Source organism: Mustelus asterias, chromosome 3 (assembly GCF_964213995.1).
Source record: "Mustelus asterias chromosome 3, sMusAst1.hap1.1, whole genome shotgun sequence".
Classification (NCBI taxonomy): Eukaryota; Metazoa; Chordata; class Chondrichthyes; order Carcharhiniformes; family Triakidae; genus Mustelus; species Mustelus asterias.
The window spans coordinates 127,892,116-127,910,621 of NC_135803.1; the positions used below are offsets into that span (position 1 = coordinate 127,892,116).

At 43.3% G+C, this 18,506-nt stretch overlaps 2 protein-coding genes across 3 annotated transcripts in view; both read left to right on the top strand.

The window, feature by feature from the left end:
- Positions 1 to 1,647, top strand: part of dnah12 (dynein, axonemal, heavy chain 12) — a 184,003-nt gene extending 182,356 nt beyond the window's left edge. The window contains exons 69-70 of the mRNA XM_078203274.1: positions 134 to 201; positions 1,197 to 1,647. Coding sequence (XP_078059400.1) covers positions 134 to 201; positions 1,197 to 1,387 — 259 coding nt within the window. The 3' untranslated portion in view covers positions 1,388 to 1,647. The remainder of the gene's footprint in view (positions 1 to 133; positions 202 to 1,196) is intronic.
- A 5,199-nt stretch (positions 1,648 to 6,846) lies between these two features.
- Positions 6,847 to 18,506, top strand: part of asb14a (ankyrin repeat and SOCS box containing 14a) — a 30,498-nt gene continuing 18,838 nt past the window's right edge. Inside the window, exons 1-5 of one of the 2 annotated variants that reach the window (XM_078209597.1) lie at positions 6,847 to 6,932; positions 10,197 to 10,412; positions 13,951 to 14,000; positions 14,607 to 14,738; positions 17,991 to 18,149. In XM_078209597.1, coding sequence (XP_078065723.1) covers positions 10,285 to 10,412; positions 13,951 to 14,000; positions 14,607 to 14,738; positions 17,991 to 18,149 — 469 coding nt within the window. In that variant the 5' untranslated portion in view covers positions 6,847 to 6,932; positions 10,197 to 10,284. The remainder of the gene's footprint in view (positions 6,933 to 10,196; positions 10,413 to 13,950; positions 14,001 to 14,606; positions 14,739 to 17,990; positions 18,150 to 18,506) is intronic. The other variant, XM_078209598.1, reaches the window with a different exon arrangement.

Genomic DNA, 18,506 nt, shown 5'->3' on the forward strand with positions numbered 1-18,506 from the left:
TTACTCTATCTTCAATATGTGAGATTTCCTGTGAAATTATTTGAATACTCTGTTGTTGTAACTGTTTGGCACTGTGTGAAATGTTTATTGCAAACTTATGATTTTTTATGTGTTATTTCCCCTTGCCTCCCAGAGGGCTAATGGCTGAACAACTTCCAAAAGTCCTCTTTGATTTAATGCCAGTTATCTGGATAAAACCGAGTGAGTAAATCTACTTTGATCTTTCTTGAGGAATTTTCCTTTATCTGCTGCCATCATTTAAATCGTGGATAGAATGAGAATATTTTGTTTGGATTCACAATTACTTCGGTGTAGGTCCAGAGGGGCAGAACGTAAAACTCTCCATCACCAATTGTAATTTGGCCCTCAGAGGCACAACCCCTGAGAATATGCGCCGCTCATTGGTCAGTTTTAGCTCCAGCCACAATCTTGAAGCTGATGTTTCACAATCTAGAATTGGACCCAACTTAGAGTATACAGCAGAGTTGTATGAAGTAAACAGCAAACAAACCTTTATTAGAATTCATTCTCAGGACAGGGCTTCATTTATTGCCCATTTATTGGAACTGCTGACATTCTTTGTGGTGCTTTTGATACAACTGGCTTGTTAGGACACTTCAGTTAAGGGTCAACCACGTTGGGACTGGAATCAGTTATAGACCAGATAAAGGTTCCCTAAAGAACACCATTGATCCAGTGGGGTTTTTAAAACAATGCTACAACTTTATTGTTTCCAGATTTGGTAAGATTTGAATCTGTGCTCTCCAGGTTAGGCTGTGGGATTGTAAGTCCAGAAGAATAAAAACAGCACACTATTATACCATCTTTAAAACTCTCACTTGGACACTATTAAGAAATCTACACCTATGCACCCAGTTTCTGTTTGCCCACTATGAATTTCTACACACTTTTTCCATAAGAATGCACTTCTCTGTAGCAGAGAATTAAGAAGCAAATTGAGAGCTAAGGTGTGGTGATGCCCGAGTATATACTGTACATTGCTTTCTGCAGATACCAAATGGAGGTCAGGGACCTCAGGTTAGAGAAATTCAAATGGGGAACATCCTGTGAACTGTTTGTGCATGTTTCTTTGCCAAACGAAGTTAAAAAGGTTAATTAATAAGAAATCAGGTCTTAAAACACAATGAATGTAGGACATTGCATGTAAATTAATTTGACCTTTTCTTTTACTCCAGATAAAAGAACACACTTCAAGACTTCAAATGACTATGTCTGCCCAGTCTACAAAACTAGTGAGCGCAAAGGAGTCCTCTCGACCACAGGGCACTCAACCAACTTCGTTATTGCTCTGCGTCTGCCAACAGATAAACCAGTTCACCACTGGATCAAGCGTGGTGTTGCACTACTCTGTCAGCTGGATGACTAGCATCAAGGACTTATAAACAATCTAAAAATTGCACCCAACTGGACCTCTGATATCATTTCTAACCATGGCATATGTCATGCATACCAGAGCACTTTATAGTAGCACATCTCATTTTGGTCAAACCTTTTTAAGCTCTACTTTTTACCTATTTTTATAGAGAAATACTATATTCCTAATTAGTTTAAATGAAGATCTTTCTGTATAAGTCTGTTTTTCTTAAATAATATGTGGGAGGAAATAAAATTGAAATTGTAAAACGCAATCAAATACACTGAGAGCTATTTGGATATGATCACATAAGCATGTGTAAATACTCACTTGACATAACTATCTGCAGCAGCATCAGTGGAACCTTTTCAGTTTTCCTACTCTTTTCTCCAAACGTTAAGCATCAGTGCTATCATTATTAATTTGCACATTCTGTGATGATATCCAAACATACAGAAACAATGGACTGAATGTTACCAGGCTGTTTGGAACATGGAGGTGGAGGAGCCGGAAGTCCAATGTCTTGATAGCAGTTCTGGATTTTACCAACAGCGGCCAACATGGGGTGGTGCACTTTGCACATCGGCATGGCAGGAGAGTAATTATGGATTTAAAAGGGGGGTTAACTGAAAGTTTGCAATGCATTTCTGATTTTATGATGGCGAATGGGAACCATTAGGCTTCAGAGCTTCACCTGGTTAAATGAAGGCGGCATGGTAGCACAGTGGTTAGCACTGCTGCTTCACAGCTCCAGGGTCCCGGGTTCGATTCCCAGCTCGGGTCACTGTCTGTGTGGAGTTTGCACATTCTCCACGTGTCTGCGTGGGTTTCCTCCGGGTGCTCCGGTTTCCTCCCACAGTCCAAAGATGTGCGGGTTAGGTTGATTGGCCAGGTTAAAAATTGCCCCTTAGAGTCCTGGGATGCATAGGTTAGAGGGATTAGCGGGTAAATATGTGGGGGTAGGGCCTGGGTGGGATTGTGGTCGGTGCAGACTCGATGGGCCGAATGGCCTCCTTCTGCACTGTAGGGTTTCTATGATTTCTATGAAGGAAGTGGGAGCTCACAGCTAGCCACTGGGAGAGCTAAAATGCAATGGCAGGGAAGGTGGTGCACAGAGGGCCTTACACAGCCAAACAAAGGCAGAGATAGTGGAAAAAGTGTCATCACTGCAGGTGTGCTGCCAAATCCCAAGGAATGACTCAGGGAAAGGTGGAACAGAGGACACCCACCTCAGGCCTCATCCATCTAGAATTCAGGGCCCCCAGCTAAGGAGGAGCAAAGTCCAGGCACTACCAGAGGAATATCAGCAACCTCAGGAACAACAAGAGGATGTCAACCTTAGGGTGGGCACATTGGAGAGGGCACAGAGGGGTGGCAGAGGAGGCTATCCCCAGGAAAAAGTCTACTCTCTGGAGCTGAACGATCTCCAGATATACAACTGGCAGTGTCAGTGAAGACGGCAACCCTTCAGGGATGAAGTCACTTATCTCTGTACCATGCTACAAGATGATCTGAGAACCATGGAAGTTGGTAGCCACCCAATGTCAGTGGCCCTGAATGTCACCATGGCTCTTAACTTCTGTGCCACCTGGTCTTTCCAGGAATTCATTGGAGATGTGTGAGATCTTCCAAGCTGCAGCCCATGGGTGCATCAAGGAAACAACCAAAAGCATTTTCAAGAGTGCGCTACCACTCCCATCCAGACAGTCAGGCTGGGAGATCCATTAGGTTCAGGGCCATCACTGGATTTCTCCAGCTACAAGGTGTCACTAATTGCATGCAAGTGGCCACCAAGGCTCCAACAGACCGGCCAGCATCTTTCATCAGCAGAAAGAGCTTCCATTTCCTCAATGTACAATGCTCAATGACCACTGAAAGCAGATCCTTCAGCTGTATACCTGATTCCTGAGGAGCAGCCATGGCACATGCACACTTTGACAGTCTCAGGTCACAGCTTTACTGCCAGCCGCTGCTCACTTGTGCTTTTAGGGATGGATACTTGGAGACAAGAAATGCCCACTAATGTCATGGATGCTCACACCTGTAACGAATCCATGCACAAATGCAGAGGAAATGTTCAACACATGCCACAGCAGGTCAGCATAGCTACCATCGAGCAGGCCTTTAATCCACTGAAGGTGCAATTCAAGGGCCTTGATCAATCTAGTGAAGCCTTTCAGTATTTCCCATTGAGAGTTTCATGAACCGTGGTGCTATACTGTGCATGACCTGATACTGCAGAGGGGTAGGTGTTGAACAATGAGGACAGCATCAATCTCAATACCTTCTCCTCTGATGAGAATGTGGATGAGCCAATTGACCGGGTGATGCATGGTGAGACGCCTTGTGCATAAACCACGGGCAAGGTGAAATGAGATGCATGCAAGGGAAGCTTAAGACATGTTAATACACAGACATTTCTTGTGACCGTTATGAGCTTTCAGAGACATTCTCTACTGTTGCCTCCTTCAGGAGCTGACCGAATGCAGCTTAGTACATTGTTTCCAGCCCATTGAGGGTGCTAGGCTGTAGGTGAGGTCTCAAAAGCCATCACAAAATGGAAGGAGAAACAGCAGAGTGTGTGAACCCTTTATTGACTGGCACAACAAATGCAAGGCTTAACATTTACATTCATTTGTGAACCTCAAGTGCAGGTAATTTTTTAAAATATTCATTCGTGGGTTACGGATGTCGCTGGCTGGGCCAGCATTCATTGCCCATCCCGGAGGACATTTCAGAGTCAACAGCATTGCTGTGGCTCTGGGGTTGCATGTAGGCCAGACCAGGTAAGGATGGCATATTTTTTCCCCCTAAAGGACATTAGTGAACCAGATGGGTTTTTACAATGATCAACAATGGTTTCATGGTCATCACTTGCTCTTCCTAAATTTCTTATGTGCACTCCTATGTGGTTCTACCACAGTGCTGACAACTGAGGTGAAGACAGGCTGCTGACCTAGCTGTCTCTGGCTTGGGATGACCTTGTTGGTCATCTCCTGGCTGCCAAGTGTGGGCAGCAGCTCCTCAGCCCCCCTGCCAGTGACACAAGCACCTCAGGATCTGGCCTCGCACATGGTGAGCCCTGGTACATTGAGGGCCCTGGCACAGGTGTAGGATTCTAAGGTGCTTACGTCACTGGCTGAGGACCTATTGCCCACACTCGGAGCACCCTGCGAGGAGCCCACAGATGCAGAAGGAAGCCATTCCTCTTCTCTCACCATGCAAGCATGTACCTCCTTGCTAACCTGGGAAGTGCGAGGACCTGCTGCCTAAGCTCACTGGGGAAACCAGCTTCAGAGCACTCGGGTGCCATTGCCCAGGGTTTGCCCGATCTCTGTGAACTGGGAGATCTCCTCCCACCCTCTCCCCGACCCCCACGAACATTGGACCCTTCCCGCCATCGGCAGCATGTTCTCCCCTGCAGCAGCACGGGTTGCCAGCATCGGGGCAACAGGACCCTCCTGATGAGTCCCCTGGTGCCTCCCCCCCCCTAACCACTTGCATAGACTCCCCTTTGTATACCCAACCCACTCAGGCTCCACCCCCACTAACAGCACTGCCCCTGGCACACCTATGTCCAATAGGCAGTGCCCAGTTATGCCCCCAAATGCCTGGGGGCTTCAATGACCTCCGGTACCTCCGGCGAGGCCATCGCACCGAGAGACCAGCAGTGATTCTTGCCGATGTGAGGTCAATCAATCAGTCAACAATTAAATCAATCCTATGCAAATCGGCTTTGCATCCTTTCAGAGAAGATTTAGTAGTTTAATACCTAAAATTGATGCATTGTCTTATGAGGAAAGGTTGGACAGGCTAGGTTTGTATCTGCTGAATTTTAGAAGAGTAAGAGGTGATTTGATTGAAACATAGATCTTGAGGGGTCGTGGCAGGGTGAATGTGGGAATTCTGTTTCCTCTTATGGGAGAATCTAGAACTAGGGGTCACTGTTTAAAAACAAGGGGTTGCCCATTTAAGACAGAGATGAGAAGAATTTTTTTCTCTCAAAAAGTTGTGAGTCTCCGGAACTCTGTTCCTTAAAAGGCAGTGGAAGCAGAGTTTTTGAATATTTTTAAGGCAGAGCTTGATAGATTCTTGATAAGCAATGCGGGGAAAGGTTATCAGTGGGTAGGTGGGAATGTGGGATTAAGGTCAGATCAGCCATGACGCAGACTGGGTGACCGTTTTGCTGAACGCCTTCGGTCCATTTGCAAGCAGGACCCAGACCTCCCTGTCACTTGCTACTTCAACACACCACCCTGCTCTCCTGTTCACATGTCCACCCTTGGCCTTATGCAATGTTCTAGCGAACCCCAACGCAAACAGGAGGAACAGCATCTCATCTTTTGATTGGGCACTTTACAACCTTTCAGACTGAACATTGAGTTCAATCACTTCAGAGCATGATCTCGCTCCTCCACCTTCACCCCATTTCCACTTATTTTATTTCGTTTTGTTTCATCTCATTCTCCACTTTATCGCATTCCTTCTTTTCACTCTCCCCCCCCCCCCCACCCCACTTCATCAGGCCAACTGCCACATTCCTCAGGCAGTCCTTTGCCAAGCTGTACCTTTGTTTTGCCATTAAGGCATTCTGATCACTTAATGGACACTTTCAACACCACCTCAGCCTTCTGCATGCTCATTTACATTTCCCTTGTCCAATTCCATCACCCCTCTTTACCCTCATAGTATAAATCTTTGCTGATTCTCTTTCCTCTCAGCTCTGACGAAGGATCATCAAGACTCGAAACCTAGGCTCTACTCTCTCTGCACAGATGCTGTCAGACCTGCTGAGATTTTCCAGCATTTTTCTGTTTTTGTGTGAGCCATGATCTTATTGGGTAGCGGAACAGGCTGGAGAGACCGAGTGGCCTACTCCTGTTCCTAATTTATATGTTTGTATGTACTTCTGCCATCATCACTGGAGTTAATGCTGCAAATATAAACTTTATAAAGACTTTTGGAGTCAGGCTTCCATATACCCTTCTGAAAAAGAAAAATAGAACAAGATCGGTTAAAGAAAAGAGCTAAATTATTTCCTATTCTCTTTTTGGGTTTTGTGGCATTGGATCATTTTTCTAGGGGGTGAAGAAAGTTTAAAGTTTATTTATTAGTCACAAGTAAGGCTTGCACCAACACTGCAATGAAGTTACTGTGAAAATTCCCTCGTCGCCACACTCCGGCGCTTGTTCGGGTACACTGAGGGAGAATTTAGTATGGTCAATGCACCTAACCAGCACGTCTATCGGACCGTGGGAGGAAACCGGAGGACCCGAAGGAAACCCACGCAGATACGGGGAGAACGTGCAGACCCCACACAGATAGTCACCCGAGGCTGAAATTGAACCTGGGTCTCTGGAGCTGAGAGGCAGCTGTGCTAATCACTGTTCCACTGTGCCGCCCTAAGACTAAAAGAGACAGACTAACAGCCAGAAAGTCCAGTGTTGTTATTTTTAGCAATTGGTTGAGTCACTGTCTAAAAGCAGACAGTGTGTGAACCTGGGAAAGCGACGTAGTCAGAATGCTCCAGGTTAGATTTTGGGTAAAGAAACACAAGGTACGTTTTTTTTTAAAACCTGCTAGAACAGATATTTCTAGAAGCATGAGAGTAGTGATAGCAGTTCTGTTTAATGATCAAGAGAAAGTGACACCTAATCAATGATGTTGTTTACCACAGTCACTAAATATAAATAGAACAAATTAATCTTTAAGGTCTTATGGTTCCTGTTAATTTCCACACTCCAATTGGAAGGGAAAAGTACTAAGAACTTGTGTTAGGAATAAGTTTTGTTCTTATGTAAACTATTGATCTTAGTTTGACATTCTTAGCAGAGATAGAACGTAATTTTCAAAGGCAGTTTCACCCATCCAGCATCAAAGGGACAAAATATTCTCTAAGAAACCGTTCATAGTGAAAATCACAGTTCAACCTAGAAATCTGATTGCCCCACATTTTATTTTCATGTGCTAAGTCTAATATGGTGTGCAGGAAAGGCAAGTTCTCTAAGTGTCTAACACATTCAATCGGGCTTCTCTACAAGTGTGCAGGGTGCATACCAAAACTATTTAAATAAAGGAATAACTTGTGTTATTAAGATTCCTTTGCTTGTTGTAGGACCCTTGTGTGATCTTGGTCTGCCTCAATGCCATGTGTTAAACTCACCCAGCAAGCTTGTGATGCTAATAAGCAATAAGGAATCCTTTGCCAGTGCTATTTAGAGAGATTACGCAATACTTAACAGTTTAGTCGCTAGTTTGTAACATCAGGCTGAATGAGAGTGTTTTAGTTTGTTATCTGACACTGGAAAGGTATGTTTGACTGCTGAGAAGTAGAAGGTGTTTTTGGCTGCCGTATAAATAGTTGGATTGCAGTCATGGGTGATCCTTTGGAGTTGCTCTCTAAACCAGGTGGAACATCTACATTTGTTCCCAAAGAACAGAGTGAAGAAGGATGAGAGAGCCCCAGCCTTCAGTAATGAGGGCAGATTGGAGAGATTGGGATTCTTCTCCATTGAGAGAAGAAAACCAAGAGAAGATTTGATAGAAATGTTCAAAATCATGAGGGGACTGGACAGAGTAGATAGGGAGAAACTGTGCCCACTCATAATAGGATCAAGAGGACACAGATTTAATGTGATTTGCAAAAGAAGCAAATGTGAGGTGAAAAAAACATTTTCACATCACGAGTGGTCTGGGTATGGAAGGCACTGCCTAGAAATGTGGTGGGGGCAGGTTCAATCAAGGCATTCAAGAGGGTATTAGATGTGTGTTTGAACAGAAACAATATGCAAGGGTATGGGGAATCGGCAGGGGAATGGCACCAAGTTATAATGCTCATTTGGAGAGCTGGTGCAGACACAATGGGCTGAATGGCCTCCTGTGCCATATAGATTCTGTGCTTCACCTGCATGGTAGACTTACCCATGGTGCAAGGTGCCGTAGATTGTATCCAATATGTTCCCCTCACCAGTTTGGCATATTTCACAATTGGATCAGATGTACCGCTGACTTGTGACTATCATGTAGGTCTGTGCACAATATCCTGGCAGCAGGCATTATTCATTCATTCTGTGCCAGTCCTCTATGCCACTTTTACCCCAGCCAAGCATCAGATTACCATCTGGCAACAGGGCAACAAGGGTATCCTCTCCAAACACGATGCAAGATTCCTGTCAGTAACCTGGTCACATTTGCAGGGGTGGCCTACAAGAACCAAGTAACAACAATTGAGATCAAATAGGTTATCAGTGTACTCAGGCAACACATCCGCTACCTGGACAGTTCCGGAGAAGCTTCGCCATACCAGCCTCAGCTTAGTGGTCATCTGCTACATTCTTCATAACTTTGCCATCACAAAAGAACAACCTAGACTACCACTGACAAAACACAAAAAGGGTATAAAACCCTGGGAGAAGTGAGGGAGGAAGGGAGAGGTTGTAAAAAAACAGGAGAGAAGAGAGGGAGAAGCTTAAAAGAAACAAAATTCTCAGTAAGGGAAAAAAACAGAGGTACGAAACAGGAACCAATCAAGTTAAGAAAAGGAGAAAGAGGCTCCAATATTGTATGTAACATGCAAATGGTGATAAGCCTTTCATTGTAAACTTCTTAAACTAATGAAAATTGTATTAAATGGTGGCTTGGCATGTTTTAATAAGGTTTTACAGATAAAACGCTTTTGTGAGAGGGCAGATCAGTGGGAAAAGATAGGAGCTGTGCCTCAAAACTTTTTATAGTATTAAGGTGTGCCACGCCATAAAAAAGGTTGGGAACCACTGTTCTAGTTGGTAGCCGTCATGGGTTTGTAAGGTGTTGCCTAAGAAACATTGGTGAATTCCTGCAGTGCATCTTGTAGATGGTACACATGGCTGCTGTTGTTAATGGGAGGTGAATGTATGTGGAGGGGATAGCAATCAAGTGGGCTGCTTTGTCCTGAATGGTGTCAAACTTCTTGAGTGTTATTGGAGCTGCACTCATCCAGGCAAGTGGAGAGTATTCCATTACAATCCTGACTTGTGCCTTGCAGATGGTGGACAGCTCACCACAGGATTCATACATTTGATCTGCTCTTGTAGCCACAGTATTTGTATGGCTGGTCCAGTTCAGTTTCTGGTCAATGATAACCCCCAGGATGTTGATAGTGATGGTAATGCCATTGAATGTCAAGGGATGATGATTAGGTCCTCTCTTTGTGGCAATGGTTGATGCCTGGCACTTAATGTTAATGTTTATTTATTAGTCACAAGTAGGCTTACATTAACACTGCAATGAAGTTACTGTGAAAATCTCCTAGTTGCCACACTCCGGTGCCTGTTCGGGTACACTGAGGGAGAATTTTGGCTTGGCCATTGCACCTAACCTGCACATCTTTGGACTGTGGGAGGAAACTGGAGCACCCGGAGGAAACCCACTTAGACACAGGGAGAATGTGTAGAATCCACACAGACAGTGACCCAAGCTGGGAATTGAACCTAGGTCCCTGACACTGTGAGGCAGCAGTGTTAACCACTGTGCCACTGTGCCAGCCTTGTGTGGCGTGAATGTTATTTGCCGCTTGTCAGCCCAAGCCTGGATATTGTCCAGGTCTTGCTGCATTTGCACATGGACTGCTTCTGTCTCAAACAATTCAATATCATTTGGGTTTCATCGATAACAGGAATAATTATGAATCAGAATTCAGAAACTTTATAAAAGCTATGCTGTACTACTAGGTTAATTGAAGGGAGACACATGTGAAGATATATTAAGATGGAGAGCAAGATAATAAAACTGAGGGATGAAAATGAGAGTTAATTGATTATACTCCATTTTCATATACCCACAGGATTCTCTGGCTACAAAAATATACACAGTTTTGTTGGAGTGAAAGAGAAACATATCTTTAGGTCAGACTCTGACTTTGGGCTGTCATTATGAATGTGACTACAACAGATGAAGAGTGGGCAGATGACGAAATAATGCAGCATGTATTGGAGCAAAGTCTGCTTGACATCAGTGTCCAGGATCTCTGTTTACCCTCTGTTGAAGTGGAGGATTTCAGGTACAATGCAGTAATATTCTTCCATCCTACATCAAGCCATCACTCTTCACTTATTGCAGCCTTGTTTTGTAACAAGTTACTCCGCAATACCGAACCAGTGCTTCTATCTTTTTCTGCACAAAAAAATACCTGTAGTTTATTCAGACTATAATTGACAATAACATTTGTGCTAGTGATATTGTTCTGTCTGCAAGCTATAATAAGGAAATAATGGAGTTGCGAACCTGGTTTCTCCCTGGTGCCTATCGAGCCAGGCACAGCTTTAGTGGTAATGAGTCAAAATGTGTCTGTCACTGGTGAGAATCGTTGTTGGCGGAGGCAAAACATTTGGCGTGATGGAAAACTTAAGCTTCCATCAGTGGAAAAATAGTTTGGAATTTAGTTCTCCTGACTTTGATTGGGGGAGTGGGGTTAAAAGGATTTCCTGCTGATCTATGTCGGGAATCACATTTACATTCATTTGTATCTCATAAATGGTCATTAAAAGGCCAACTCTTCAAAAGTATACTCCCTCTCCAAATTAACAGACTGTCCTGGGAGTGAGGCCACACTGTCAGGGGCGTTTTGAACACATTACTCTGGGCTGTGCGGGTCATGTTAGTGGGCTCTGCATGGCACACACATCCTGGTGCCAGTCTTAGGTAGGGTAAGGCCTCTCTGTTGTGCAACAGTTGTGCACAGTATGGTGTGCAGGGTGTGCTCAGTAGCTAAAGAATTTGGCCTTGGGGTCGGAGGCAGGGTACTGTGATGACGATGGCACAGTGACAGTCGGGGGGAGGCATTTGTTTCCTGTAGGTTGGTAGCTGAAAAGTCATAGGGGATATTGAATGGTCTCATGGGGAAGGGGGAATCTTAGAAAGTCAGGGCGCATGTGGCAGCAAAGAGGGAAGGGCCAGATCAACAAACTGCACCAGGACATCAACATTAAAGAGATTGGGGGAAATATCAACATGAACAGTGATGGGGTCATGTGTAACAGGAAAGCTGGATAGTGACAGGGGGAATAGGATTAAGGAGGCAGTAAGTATGGAGGAGGATGTAAGGAATTAATGGCTGATGGTGTGAGTTTGGAAACTGGTCTCACTCAAACATCAACAGCACCACTTTCACATTCACCTAAGAATGGTGTAGTTTGAAAAACAAGCTAGAAAAATATTGGCCTGGGAGGAATCTCAGGGCAAGTTCAGCACAGCAAATCTTGCTGATTGAAGGACCCTGTATAAATGTCTTGCTTAAACCATGGAGGGCACGGCTCAGCTGAGTTCTGAACTCCAGGGTCTCACACACGATGGGCAGATTTTTAACTCCTCCCAGCTGGCTTCTGAGGCAGGAGAAGCATACCATTGAATGGGTGGGATTCCCCCCAGGGGCCCTCCCGTCCAAACCAAAATGTAAATTCACGCTTGGGTGGGCAGGGCCTCAGACGGGAAACCCACCCATTAATTTATTAAATAGCCACAAGGGCCTTACCTGCCCAGCCTCAATTCTTAGGCTGATGGGAGTGAGTACAGGGAGGATGACATTTGCACCTATTCCCATTTCGTGCAGAAGGGGGTGCACCTCACTCTGAAGGACCCCTCAGAGTTGGGGTTCATTCCACCTACCCCCCCCCCCCCCTCCCCCGGGACATTGGAGCGCCAGGACTCCCCTACCCTGGCCTACACCCCAGCGCCATGACTGTGCCTGCCCTCCACCTCCACTGGCATCCCCTACCCTCCCACCCCCCTGGACTTACCTTTTCAAAGGTCTTGGTTCCAGGTAGAGCATTGCAGTACCGCTTCTGACCACTGCAATGCTGTGCCTCGCTGAGTTGCAGAGCTGTCAGCCATTCTGATTGGCTGTCGGAAGTCCTGTCCAATCAATGCTCAAGAGAGTGTTAAAAGGCAATGGGAGTTAGAGTTGTGCTGATCGCTCGCCATCTTTAAAATTCTACGCAATGAATGAGCTTGGCTCTTTTACTAATTTTTCACATCCAGGTATCAATCAAGTTTTGTGCTGCAGTGCATTTGGTCTTAATCGCCATCTGATCCTTACAGAGGTATGTCAGAACAATGCAGTCTCCAGGAATCAATGACCATATCTGCTGAGCATAGGCAGCATCGGTCCCATAAGCCTCCATCTTCCCAGTGCCCTAGTCACAGCATTCAAGGCACCATGCTTGTAGTCAGGACACAAGTGCAAGTACTGGGTATCCATAGTTATTGTAAAGGCCACTGGAGGACACCCAACACAAGGCTGACCTGTGGCTCCTGGACTTGGATGTTTTGACCCTAATGAAGACCCTTATTGTGAATGTACATTCATGTGTGAGAGGAAAGATCAGCCACCTGTTATCTTCCAGGAAGGGGTGACCCATGAAGGGGTGGCCTTGGTACATGATGTGCAGACAAAGGGAAAGTCAAGGGCTGCAGAAAGTATTGCTGCCTTGAATATGGAAGATGATAAATCAACAGAAACTAACACTGATTGCTCAATTGCATCTGTTCACAGAAACCAGGAGGGGTTGAGTTACAGGCTGTAGGCAACTTTGCCTTCTTGTAGCTTTCAGCAAATGAAGAGCAGGGTCTGTTGCTGACCTGGCACAGCTCAGGGAGCACCGTCGCCCTGAGGAACAAAGGTCTGCAGGAGCCAGGAACACTTAGATGCTGATGGGAAAGGACCAAACCCATGAAGACATTTAGTGTGGTCAAGGGTCTACCGAAGATGCAGCTCACCATGGAGATGAGCAAGCAATAAAACCATTACTAATTTAGAACTTACTTAGAAAAGGCAATCACCTCTTTGACAATCTTTCCTAAGTCTTGTTGGGTCATAACTGCACAGGTCATGCCCATTCCCCAAAACCTCATCCACATGGCTAACTTACATGTATTGTTGACATTGTGTCCATTATGGAAGGCATCATAACTAAGTCCAATCCAGTCCTCAGCTGGCGACCACACACTACCACTTTTCACCAGAGATCAATAGAGAGCGATCAAGAATAAGAACCTGATTGATTGATTTTCTGCCTGTGTCCAAGATACTAAGAATAATTGAATGGCCTGGACAGCAACCCTAGTCAAGATAATCTGACCCAGCACAGAGCAGGGATTGAACTTGTTCATGGACATGAAGCTCAGTAGCACAGTGTAAGATGTATTTACTCACTGAAGGAGCTATGGCACATCATTTTACACATTAGCCTTGAAAGGCCTAAAGAGGTCACATCAGGGTTTCAGAGAGCCACAGGGTTATTTTAACCTAATGTCTGGCAAAGCAACCTGTTAACATTTAAGTTTCAAATATTGTGTATTCCTGGTGTTTGCATATGCCTGGGTATTTGATGTATATGTAAAATTATATCACTTTGAAATGACTAAGAAATTAAAATAATTGTTTAGCTCAATGTTTCAGCAGCATTGAGATTTGAACAGTTTAACCACATTGGTATAAAGTAAGCAACTTAAACCCAAGCATTCCCGAGTGTCTGGAGCAATAATAAACTGAACATATTTGTAAATGTGCAATTCATATGTAATCTTGCTTTTGTGTTCAGATTCTTACCAAGTAAGGAGAACAGGAAGATTGTGGAAGCAATAAAAACAGGTGAATGAATGTACGACTACAGATGGTTTGCTATTAATCAGAATTTTTAAACTGTGCATCTAAAAGTAGAAATCTGAGTAAACATTAAGATAGCAGTATCTTACTTTGTTGGCCTTGGTTGACTGGTCTTTTTACAGTGTCTTATTTATTTTGGAGTTTGGTGTCTTTTGAATGCAGCAAAGAAATATTCATTTTCTTGTAATGCAGGGATAGTAAATATAAGGATCAATATTGTCCCATGTCTTACCCTGTGATTAACAATGCTTTGGGAATTTTAGTTTGCTTTCTAGTGCTTAATGTTTTCCTCCAGGAATTGTTTGGCGAATTGACCACTGGGGAAGGAAAGGTGAAAGGAAACACATCCCATTGAACTAATGAGAGCACAACTACTCACTCAAATATCAATCGCCATTGAGCTGGTCCTGCCACTTGCATTACTAGTATTTGTCTCGTGACATCCTTTGACACCTGGATATTCCAGTCATAATATGTCAAGACACAATCTGATCTTCATTTCATGCTTGATAGGTTGTCTTAATTCTTGGAATTATTTTCTTGTCATCAGGATCCTATAAATGACATGACTGAAGAATATTTCATTTCTAGGCCAGGAAGCAGATGTGCATCAGCTGTCCATTCATCGCTTTGCGTTCAATGAAGCTGATGACAGAGGTTGGCTTCCTCTACATGAAGCAGTTGTACAATTAGATCAGGCAATTCTTGGAGCCACTTTTGAAGGTGACCATGTCAACTTTGATATTGTTTGTTTCTCTGAAATAAACTGTGAAAATATTTATCCTGATTGATCAAATACCTCTTCAGATGTGCTGCACCTCTTAATTCTTGTTGTTTCCTACAGCAATAGAAAAGCCAACCGTATCAACTCATGATGGACAAGGGGTTCTATTGATATCCATGAATAATAATTGACAGCCAATTTGACAGAGACTGCAGCTTAATTCAATCCTGCATTTACCCAATGCTTCTGCATCACTCAACAGGGGAAGCCTTGTTGATTTTCGTATCCTCAAGGAGACTTGCGCTACTTACATTCATGCAAACTCACCAATCACACAACATCAGATTGCTGAACAATAAAGTAGGTTCTTTTATTTGAAAACTAGGACACAAGTTATATGAGAGTTCAACAAACAGGTGTACTCTAGAGATTCAGCACACACACAAACACACACATGCACACGCACACACATCCTGCAGATCATCCTGGTTCCATGATGACATGGGCACAATATTTGCATAATCCCTTAAAGTGGTTTCACAACAGAGACCATTTGTAATACTGTAAATACTGTCTCCACTGTTATCCACAAATGCAACATAGACAATTGGACCTCTCTGTCCCTCTGAACTTAGTACAACACCATGTGGTACATTTGTAGCCACAAAGATAGAGTGGAGAATTCAACTTTGAGTGCTCACCCATTGAATTAAATGTGGACCATGCTCACCTAAGCTTAACCTAGTATGTTAAGTTGCTCAGTTAGCTTCACTTTAACTGTCAGTAATTACTAAAAAGCTATCAAATATTGTATTCAATTCCTCTTTGCAATTGGATTAAGGATTCTGTTAAGTAGCTTCATTTCATAGAAAGACAAATGGCAAAGAAGTTGCCTTATAAAAAGCGAAAAATAATTCAGGTGCTGGAAATCTGAAATAAAACTGCTGGAAATTACTAAGCTGGTCTGGCAGCAACTGTAGAGAGAGAAACAGAGTTAATATTTCAGATCAATAACCAATCTCATCAGAACTGGAAAGAGCTAGATTTGCAACAGGTTTTAAGTAAGTACAGCAGCAGAAAGGGATATAGAGGAGGAAGAATGATGGCAAAGATCTGTGACAGAGCGGAATGAAAGGGATTAAGGTGCAAGGCATAAGGAATAGTAATGGGACAAGTAATGAAACACAAGATTCTTCTAGAATAAGGTGTAAATGGAAGGAGCAAGATCCTTACCAATAATAGCTACTATCCGAAATAAAATGGGAGTGGTGGTTTTGATCTGATATTGGTGAACTTAATGCTGAGTCCGCAAGGCTGTCAAGTATCCAATCAAAAGATGAGTGTTGTTGCTTAAATGTGTTTGAGGCCAAGGACAGAGAGATCAGAGTGAGAGTGGGACAAAAAAGTAAAATGGCAGGCAACAGGAAGCTTAGGGTCATGGACAGGCAGATGAAATGGAGGTGTTCCGCAAAGTGATCACCCAACCTGCATTTGCCTTTCAAATGTAGAGGAGACCATGTTGTAAACGATAAATATAGTGTACTAAATGACAAATAAATTCAAGTAGAATCACCATTTCATCTGAAAGGACATGATACTGTTTGGGATCCTTCTGTGCAGTGAGAAGGAATGAGGTTTAAAAAGCATGTCTTTGGAGGTGGCATCATGCTGGAGGTGACCAAAATGGCAGAGGATGATTTGTGGAATTCAACCACCAAACACATCTTCTCCTTCCCTCACCTTTCACCATTCCAGGTGGAACTATTCCCTCTGCAACACTCTTATCCACTCTTCTATCACCACCATTCTTCTCCCTCCCCTTCCCCTGGTAACTTCACATGCAAGCATCAGAAATGCAATACCCAGAAACCCTTCTCTTCCCAGCTCACCTTGCAACGAATGTAGGTCAATAAAATCCCCATGTGGAATGACCTCACACCATTCACAATCACAGACTGAGTTTCCAAGAAGCTGCTGTGAGATGTTGCGGTGTTTGGGGCTCTTATCCTGTTTTGTTGTGAACAGTTTGAACAATTCATGCAATGTATTTGTCAGTTGTGCTGCAATTAAGACTTTGCTCTTTTTTGCTGCAAATATTTTGTTGATAAATAACTTTCAATATTGCAATAAATTGTCAATTTCATGTTAAGTCTTCATGTGGAGCTTGAAGCCATAATGTTTTAACTAGAGGTAAAAGCCCTATCAACTGCATCACACTGACTCCAGTTGATGCAATTGTCACTAATTGTGGAATGTAAACCTGTAAACAACAGTAAGTAAAAAATACATTTAGATTCAGAAAAGTCAGTTTGTTTTCAGAAAGTAGAGTCCAGCCATGAACATGAAAACATACGAGAGGAAGGCAAGCTTCACAATGGGAGCAAGCAAAAACAGAAGTTTGCAACTTATGGCACTTTCTTTATCATAGAATATCTACAGTGCAGAAGGAGGCCATTTGGCCCATCAAATCCAAACCGACTCTCCGACAGAGCAACCCACCCAGGCCCTGTCCCTGCAACCACATATTTACCCTGTTAATCCCCCTAACCTGCACATTTTGGGATACTAAGGGGCAACTTAGCATAGCCAATCCACCTAACTTGCACATCTTTGGAGTGTGGGAGGAAACCGGAGCACATGGAGGAAATCCACGCAGACACGGGGAGAACGTGCAAACTCCGCACAGAACCTGGGTCCATGGAGCTGTGAGGCAGCAGTGCTAACCACTGTGACAAATTTTAAACACAATTTACACTTGTACTAGTATAAAACAACGAAGACCAGATTTTCAAATGGTGTAATCTCCATTACTTGGAATTACTAATGTGACTGCTTATGAAAACATTATAAATTGAGCTGAGAACTACAGACAGAAATCACACTCCAAACATTACAATCGACCACATTGGGAAATATTCAACATCAAACACTGAAGGAAATTCTTCCAGTGAGAGTAGAAAACACAAAAGCTAGGATTATTCATATTGTGAATTAATTGAAAATGTTAAAATCTCACAGCTAAACTTTCCCTGCATACAGGTAGGAGATAAAGAAGCCTTTGTGTGAAAAGGATTTTGTTTTGGACATCACTCCAGCTATAAAGAGCAATGTGACATAAAATAATAATCATTGCAACTTACTACCTCTCGCTGCATGGAGTTTGGGTGCGGTTGGTAATAGTTGGCTTTTAACTGTGTTTGAATTGACAAATTTAGGTTTTTGTTTCTAACTAAGGTCTCATTTCTTTGCAGCTTCTCATCCTAGTACACGGGAGTGCAGAACCCTGAAGGGTGAAACCCCTCTCTTTTTGGCAGTTCAGTTGAATCTAATAGATAATGTGCAGTATTTACTTGTGAAAGACTGCAATCCCAATGCCAAGGATGAAGAGGGCAATTCTGCTTTAATAGTTGGTGAGTCTCTACTTATCTGGGCTACTTATTTATCAAGGAATGAAATCTATATCTATTTAGTTACTTTACAATCTACCTACTTATTGCTATTGCCTGACTTAATGTTGGTGTCATTAGAATTAAATATTTGTTGCTCCTCTGAGTTTTAATATTTTTCTACTTGTTATAGAATATTATAGTTATATAGCTATATAGCTATAGTTATATAGTTAATATAGTTACTATAGAATAGCTAAAGGGAGGCGCAACCACTCCATAGAGTCTGCGCCTTCATTTACTTCAGTCCTAGTTTTGTTTTGACCTTATTTTGCACCCATCTTTCCAGTAACATTTACACCCAGGCTCATCAGCTTGATT